Below are 8,901 nucleotides of genomic sequence, written 5' to 3' on the forward strand. Positions count from 1 at the left end.
AACTAGTTTGTATATGTTCGAAAAACCATTTCCATGAAACATCATTCTCATAATCTACAATAACAAACACAAGGGGAAAATATTATTGTTACCATCTAGTGTGGAAGCTGATAGTAGAGTACCACCAAACTTGAACTTAAAAAACGTGCCATCAACGGATATGGTAGGTCTACAGTACCTCCACCCCTCAATAGATGTACCAATAGCCATGAAACAAAATTTAAAATGTCCATTTTCATCAATCTTTAAAGCAGTGTACGTTCTTGAAAAAATAAATGAAAACAATTATATTAGTCACAATGGTAAGAAATCAATCATTGTCTATCATTGGTAGATAGACAGTAATAGATGGCTATCACAGTCAATCAGTGATAGACAATGATGCACAACTATCATTGATAGACAGTGATAGATGACTACCACAGTTCTACAATACACAGTGATATAAAATTTATAAGAAGAATACTTCATTTGAAATAATACCTGGATTCATTTCTTTCAGCCTTTAAAAAAACTATGGAATCAAGCTATATGATTCAGTTGCATCACCATTTAATGATCTTAATATATGTTCTTTTGCCCTCCAAACTTTTTGAGAACTAATATTAACACCAAGCTTAGTACGAGCCTTATGAACAATATCTCTAGGAAGGGATTGATCAGTAGAGATAAACCTAAAATCCTCTTTCAAACAATCCCCAATTACAGATGAAGAAGCTTGCGTATGACAACTTTAAGTTGTATTCATTGAACAATTATGGTCGGAAATATACTTTCTAAGCATCCACAACTCACTCTTCTTGTACCGAGATGCCCGAACATACCATTGAAAGCCTTCTTGCAAACATTTCAACTCAAGCGACTTTGAATTTGACCGCGTAGTCCTAAATTGAAAATTTGTATTCACTACTATTACATAAAAACACTTGCACAGTATTTCTTTACTTCCAAATACATCTTTTTCCTTCAAATCTCCATTAAAACCAACATTTCGTATAACTTGATCGTTTGAAGAACTAGAAGAAAAACCTAAACATAGCAATCTATCACCACCTCAACCACTAATACCACTGCAAGATCCTTCTATAGAATGATGACTGACATGAGCAACTACAGGATGCCTATCCCTGAATCTTTAGCCAATGACAAATACCAACTGATATCCTTATCTTGCTTTATTTGAAATACAGATTGAATATTAGTTTGACCAAAATCCAACAATACTGATAAATCTATTGAAACATCCAACTGAATTTCATCCAATATCAAACTAACTAAACCATTGAAGTCTATCATATCATCAACAAAAACTCCAGCAACACTATACTTCTCATAAGAATTGTAATAAGTCCATTGTCCACCATAAAAAATGACTACAGGAATATTAACCATGGTATCAATTTACTGCAATAAAAGGAAAAGAAGATTGTATAAGAAAAATGTTAATATGTATATAACTCTATCACTATCTATCAGTGACAGATAATGATAGAGCTCAATTACAATATATCAAACACGGTATATCACTAGTGATAAAGCTCAATCACTGTTATAGAAAGTGATAGAGCTATCACTTTCTATCAGTGATAAACAGTGATACAACTAGATCACTGTCTATCACGGATAGTAAGTGATAAAACTTTATCACTTTGTATAACTTATAGACATTAATATATGTGTATCATTATCTATCAGTGGTAGAGAAATGTTTACATACATACATAGTCACAACAAAAACTATCTATCTGCGGGGAAGAAGCCATAGATGGACGATGCTACACGATCGTTTAGCACGCAAGGATGTGTCGAGTATCCAATATCGCGCGATCGTCTAGCAAGCGAGCGCCTACACAATCATGCAGCCAACGCCACATGATCGTGTAAAAAACTCTACACGATCGCGTAGCATTAGCTATATGTATATAGCTCTATCACTGTCTATCAGTGATAGACAATGATAGAGCTCAATCACAGTATATCAAACACGATATATCACTAGTGATAGAGCTNATCGTCTAGCAAGCGAGCGCCTACACAATCATGCAGCCAACGCCACATGATCGTATAAAAAACTCTACATGATCGTGTTGCATTAGATATACGATCATGTAAAAACTCTACACGATCATGTAGCATTAGCTATACAATCGTTTAGCAAATGCTACATGATCGTTCAGTAAACTCTACATATCGCATAACAAAAGCTATCTGATCGTTTAACTTTGTAAACTTTAAAGAAAGCCTTAATATGTATATAGCTCTATCACTGTCTATTAGTGATAGAAAATGATAGAGCTCAATCACAGTATATCAAGCACGGTATATCACTAGTGATAGAGCTTAATCACTGTTATAGAGAATGATAGAGTTCTATCACTTTCTATCAGTGATAGACAGTGATAGACTCTATCACTTTGTATAACTTATGGACAGTGATATATGTATATCATTTTCTATCAGAAACTATCTATCTATCTACGAAATCGATTAGCACGATCGTTTAGCACGCAAAAACTATCTATCTGCGAATTCGATTAGCACGATCATTTAGCACGCAAGGATGCGTCGAGTATCCAATACCACGCGATCGTCTAGCAAGCGAGCGCCTATGCAATCATGCAGCCAATGTCACACGATCGTGTAAAAAATTCTACACGATCGTATAAAAAACTCTATACGATCGTGTAGCATTAGCTATACGATCGTTTAACAAATGTTATACGATTGTGTGGTAAACTCTACATGATCGCATAACAAAAGCTATCCGATCGTTTAACTTTGTAAAATTTAAAGAAAGCCTTAAAACAAGAATTATATCCCGAAAGATCCATCAACAATTCATCCACAAACATTTAGCACATAAATGCAATGCAGATAAAAAAAAAAACTCACCAGTACTATAAACGAATTCGATGAAGAAACGTATACTTACAAACACAAAAAATAGAAGAAAAAATTGTGCCGTGGTCGAGGAAGAATTTCGATGAAGAAGATCACGACGTTCGATGAGGAAGAAAGAAAAACAACGTTCAACAAGGAAGAAGATCAATGCGTTCGACGAGGAAGAAAGAAGAACAGAGTTCAGCTAGCGCAACAAATCAAATTTGAAGAAAAAGAAAATCGGCGAGAAGGAAAATCATGGTGTGAATAAGAAGAGAAGGAAAATCAATATAGTGTTTATAATTTGAGAGTGGCGAGGAGGAAAATCACGGCATCGACGAGGAAGCAGAGTTTAGCAAGCGAGCGCGGAAAATAAAAATTCGAAAAAAGGAAAATCGGCGAAGAAGAAGGGTATTTTTGGAAATTTAAAAAAAAAAAAAAGGAAAACTAGAATTTGTTTTTGCTATAAAATGTAAATATTATTATTTTTTTCTTATTTATAAGAATTTCCCATATTATTATCATTATTATTCACAACCTTTCTTTAAACATATTCTATTCTACAACCTCCATAATATAGTTTCTTTGACCTATTATCACAACCACACACTAAGTATAGATGCTTTATGTTCACCTCGGCCTTCTAGACAACCAAAAGACAGTTGATTTACAATTTAACTTCACATATTAGGCATGCTCTCCATGTCCTTTACAAGGATAGGTGGTGGAGGCTATATATGTATATATATATATAGTTCTCTTCACCTTCATTTCTTCCTCCTACGTCCCCGTAGTTGAGTGCTTTGTCTTGATCAATCTCCGTCCTCGTCCTCATTCTCGTCTTCAAGCAAGTTGTTAAAAAACCACATTTTTCTTCCCCTTCTCTCTAATAAAAAAAAAAAGTATGTTGAAGAGAAGCGCAGCAATTAAGGCTAAAAAAGCGATTTCAAATACAAAGTGTAATAGATTTTTGGTGTCTATCAATGTCCTTGGAAGCACAGGACCAATTAGGTTTGTAGTAAATGAAGATGACTTGGTTTGTGAGGTTATCAAGACTTCTCTTACATTATATGCTCGCCAAGCTCGTCTTCCAACTCTTGGAACTAATGTTGATAACTTTATTCTCTATTGTGTTAATGATGAAAACAGGGATGGTATGTCTCTCACAAAACCCCTTGTTCCTTTAATATTCTTTTAATTAACCATCAAAGAAGTCAATTTTCCTTTTCTTTTCTTTCTTTCTTTCTAACAGCTCTAAGCCCAAGGGAAACTATAGGATCAAAGCAAGTAAGGCACTTTCTACTATGTAAGAAGCAAGGGACTTCACATGCATTATTGCCTAATGAGAAAATCTCAAAGCAAATGGAAGAAGAAAAGGGGAGAAATAATTGGAAGACATGGCTCAACAAATCCTTCAGTTACAACATTCAATCTCATTGCATGTTGTAATTTTTTCGTTATTGATCGACGTGTTTTATAAATAATGGATATCAGTTCTTATGTCATATTTTCTGTTGTAAAAACCGAAAACATTTATATAATGAATAAACTTTTTCGACACAACCTGGCCTAGTTAATCAATGGATAAAGATAATAATGACAATCCCAAAGGTTAATAGTTTGATTCTCAATCCTCATAATTATTGAAGTTTAAAAAATTAATTTTTAGTTTACTAGTAATAAACATGGTTCGTTGAGTGATCAAGTCACAGTTGGTACATACCTCTTTCAGTGAGTTATAGGTTTGATTCTCCTTTTTTATATTTGTAAACCAGTTTTGTTCACGACTCAAAAATTTGTGTTTAGTAAGAGTTATTATTCTAGATAATAATGAAAAAAATTAGCATAGCCTTTTGTTATTATGATGAATCTTATTGTTAATGTAAGTGATGGAGAAAAGTTTTTTTGATTTGTTAAAATAATATAAATAATTTTCATCAAGAAAGAGAAAAAGAAATCTTTTATCGAAAAGGAATATCCTACAAGTTTGTAGGAAAATATTGCAAAAACTAAATTAGTGGTATATTCATATTCCTTGAGATATTTTACAATAAAAACATCAAAAATTGATAAGAGATGCAAGTTGTAGACAGAAGCAAGTTTCTCGGCTTTGAGGAAAAAAAATTATAATTTTCAATTTGTAATTTGTGTAGTCTGATAGAATTGTATTTTTCAAAAGTGTATTTCGTTTTCATAATTGTTTAAAACAAGTTTCGAAAACAACAAATTATTGTTTTTGAAAATGGGCTACTTGTTTTTTTTAAATCATTTCTGAAAATAAGTATATCAAACACGTTTTGATTGTTTTGTTTTTATTTTTATATTTTTTTGTTTTTGAAAACACAAAAACAAAATAAATCACGAACTAAACATGCCCATAATTTTCCATTTTTGCTTTTCTAATTGTGATAAAAAGAATAAACATATTATGCTTCTAATGGGGAGAAGTAATTCTTTTATTCTACAAAATAAGCCACTCGTGAAAACATACAAAACGAAAAGAAAAATAACCAATTTTAAATGTTTTACAAGTTATAATCAAACATGACATTATTAACTTTTTTTACTTTTTATAAAAAGGAATTATTATCTTGAAAACTACTTTATCGCGTCTTTACAGTCGTGTTTAATATAATAGTAATAAGGGCTCTTAGTTCAGTTGTTAGCTAGAACGTCGGTCTATCGTAGTAGGCCGGCCGCCCTACCTAAAACAATCATCATATCGGTCCCAAGGTTACTATTGACCCTAGCCTGATATGATATGCTTTTTTTAGCTTGAGACTTGGTTATCTTAGAAGGGTTAGCTACGAATGCTCCTATCTCTCGACAAAGATCGTGTGAGTGTGCAGTTATGCTTCGGATCAGTAATGGATGCTGATGAAAGATAGGCTATGGGATGCATTTGGAGCGAAGTTTTTATTCATCAACAGATGGTGAACTCATTAGTAACATAAATGGATAACTCAACCGACATAAAACATATACTCTCAACTAAAATGTTAAAAGTTCAAATCTTCCAATCCATCTACATATTGTTGAACTAAAAAATAAAAAATAAATATTAGTGCATTGTCATATGGTAATTATTTTGAAGTCGCTTGATTTTTTTTTAAAAAACAAACAACAAAACACAACTTAAGAAACCAAGAAATCATTAAGCATAGCAAAATCTGCCCATAGAGGACGGTCTTCGAGCTAGATTACCTAAAAACAGAATCTTCGAGTGTGGTAAGTCAAGTCATGAGTGACAGAATCCATGGTGATCACCTACCTAGAATTTAATATCTTGCACGTTTCCTTAACACTTAAATGTTATAAGGTCAAATGATTGTAAAGTGAGATCAGTTTGAGGTGCACATAAGTTAGCCCAAACATTCATAAATAATAATAAAATAATTTTGAGTGACGAAAATACTCTTGCACTTGACTAAAATAAAGTCTTTAACAAACTCCAAAAGATAAAGATTACAAATGAATATATCAACAAAACCTTGAATTATAACCTAAATTAAATCTTGAGAACTAAACATGTGAGCTTTTACCATTCGTCATTCGGGTATAAAAATTTCACATGTATGGACGCTATTAGAAAATTTATGTGATATGGATTTTAAAATTTATGAATAATAATATCTTAAGTCTTAGAAGATGGAATCTTATGAAACAAATCAGACAAAACGTGTGAAATAAATAGACCATTCGAAGTAATTAGACAGTCATGACTATACTAATTTTTTCTTTTAGGAAATGGAATCACCATTTTGAAAATAAAATTTTATTCTCCAACAAATGGTGAGCTCATTGCCATACGCTAGTTATTTCTAGGAGATGCTTTTGAATTATAGAGCATATATATATTATCAAAATTGAAATTCTATTCTTTTTGTTTGGAGAAAAATATTGTACTTTTAGGGAATTAGATGCTTACTATAATGATTAATTAATTCGTTTTAATAAATTCAACCCTTTCGTTTATGTTTTTTTGTCTGATTTTCTTATGTTCTTTTTAAAGAGCATATATAATTAAATAGGAAGAATAAGAGCAAGTCTTTACTCTTTAACCAAAAATTTTTTTTTTTAAAACAAAAAAAAAAATCTTTACTAAAATAGTGACTGAGCGTTCATTATGCTTTTTTTTTTTTTTTTTAACTGTTATAACACATCACAATAATTCAATAGATTTTTGTACGGTTGATCCATTTTGACGCCCCTAACAATGAACGACTTATCTCTACAAACAAATAAAAACTACTCTTCTGCTCACGTCAGAGTGCAGTTACCGCGTTTTAAGTAGCATCCCATTAAGGACGTACCTCCTAGCCCAAAATTGTCAAATCCCTAACTTGATGAGTTGGACCATCCTGGTTTTCATTTTGCTCACGCTTTTGCCACTCGACCTCGCAGCACCCTTACACCACATTATTTTTTGCACAGCCCTGTCACGATTTTTAAAGACATCTCAATTTATAAATCAAACAGAACGCCGAAAGACTTTCTTTGAAGTATAAATAGAATACCACACTACTTTTAGGGTTCTGTTTAATTTAGAAATCACAATGGCTTTTAAAATTGTGACAGGTTGCCCAAAAAGTATCGTTGTGTAACGACACCCACAAAGCCGAGTGGCAAAAGAGTGAGAAAAATGAAAATCGTGATGATCTGATTCATCAGGTCAGGGATTCGACAACTTCAAATTGGGAGAGACGTCCTTGACGCAATGCTACTTAAAACGAGTAAGTGCATTCTAAAATATGTAGAAGGTTAGCTTTCATTTGTTTAGGAATGAGTCATCCATACGAAAATCTCATATTTCAACAACATAGCTGGGCAGCTAAATCCTTACCATCTTCTTTTAGGTTAATAGTTTTCATTCTTCACTCCAAATGTTAAAGAAGTTATTGAATTCATAATATTGAAAAAAATAGATACTTTTATTATACTTTTATTTGTTTAATTGTAAAATTATATGACCTTTTTTAGGGTGACTGGTCCGTTATACTGCTACAAACACAAACAATTTTAGTTGGATATTTATCATATTTACAATTTATTGGGTTAATTAAACGACTTATATAGTTGTGGGGGCTTGCAAGAATTGGCTGAGTTTATTCACAATGAAGGCTATGTCTGATCTTGTATGAGATGGATAGTGAAGAGTACCAATAATTTGCCCATAAGGAGTGGGATTATCAATAAGAGACCCTTGAGTTGCTGATAAGTGACGTCCAACAACTGCAGAAGTGGGGCAAGATTTGATATTTTCGAAGAAGCCATGTTTCTTGAGAAGATCCAATATATATCGTTGCTGAGTGAGCATCATACCTACATGATTGCGCTGAACTTCAATCCCAAAAAAAAAAAAGGAGATGACCAAGTTCCTTGAGAGCAAACATGAGTTGCTGAATAAAGCCTGAACTAAGTGTAGAGTTGGAAACTTGTGATTAAAATATCGTCAACATAGATGACCATCAAATGAGTGATAAAAAAGAGAACTATCAGCCTTCGAATTTTTTATCTTCCAATTGAGGAGACATTTTTTTTTTTTTATGATGATACCAAGCACGAGTTGCTTGCTTGAGACCATATAAAGTCCTCTGGAGCTTGCAAACATATTGTGGTTGTATAGGGTTAATATAGTCCTCAGGTTGTGTCATATATATATCTTCATTCAAGTAGCCATTTAAAAATGCATTGTCGATGTCCAATTGACAATAGTTTATCCTTTGGAGACAACAAGAGTGAGAATGAGCTTGACTGTAGGTGGTTTAATGACTGTACTAAACGTTTCTCCGAAATCAATAGTTGGAATCTGGTGAAACCCTTTGTCTACCAACCAAGCCTTGTGACATCGATGCTACCATCAAAATTGAATTGGAGACAAAACATTCATTTGTTGGCTACACCAATGTAGTTAGGAGATGGTGAAACAAGAGACCACATTTTGAAGCAACGCTTTGAATAAAGTCCATAGCAGATTCCCATTCAGGGGAGAGAATGACCTCTTTGACAGATGTAGGTTCA

At 32.8% G+C, this 8,901-nt stretch overlaps 1 protein-coding gene across 1 annotated transcript; it reads left to right on the forward strand.

The window, feature by feature from the left end:
* The first annotated feature begins 3,578 nt into the window (after positions 1-3,578).
* On the forward strand, positions 3,579-4,443 carry LOC120092999. Its single transcript, XM_039051292.1, has 2 exons — positions 3,579-4,034; positions 4,133-4,443. The coding sequence occupies exons 1-2, from the start codon at positions 3,785-3,787 to the stop codon at positions 4,327-4,329; spliced, it is 447 nt and encodes a 148-aa protein (XP_038907220.1). The 5' UTR covers positions 3,579-3,784; the 3' UTR covers positions 4,330-4,443.
* The last annotated feature ends 4,458 nt before the right edge of the window (positions 4,444-8,901 follow it).

This window comes from Benincasa hispida, chromosome 1 (assembly GCF_009727055.1).
Source record: "Benincasa hispida cultivar B227 chromosome 1, ASM972705v1, whole genome shotgun sequence".
NCBI lineage: Eukaryota > Viridiplantae > Streptophyta > Magnoliopsida > Cucurbitales > Cucurbitaceae > Benincasa > Benincasa hispida.

Coding starts and splice junctions, on each gene's coding strand:
- LOC120092999 (XM_039051292.1), top strand. CDS start 3,785: ATGTTGAAGAGAAGCGCAGCAATTAAGGCTAAAAAAGCGATTTCAAAT. Junction 4,035..4,132: donor TAATGATGAAAACAGGGATG/GTATGTCTCTCA, acceptor TCTTTCTAACAG/CTCTAAGCCCAAGGGAAACT.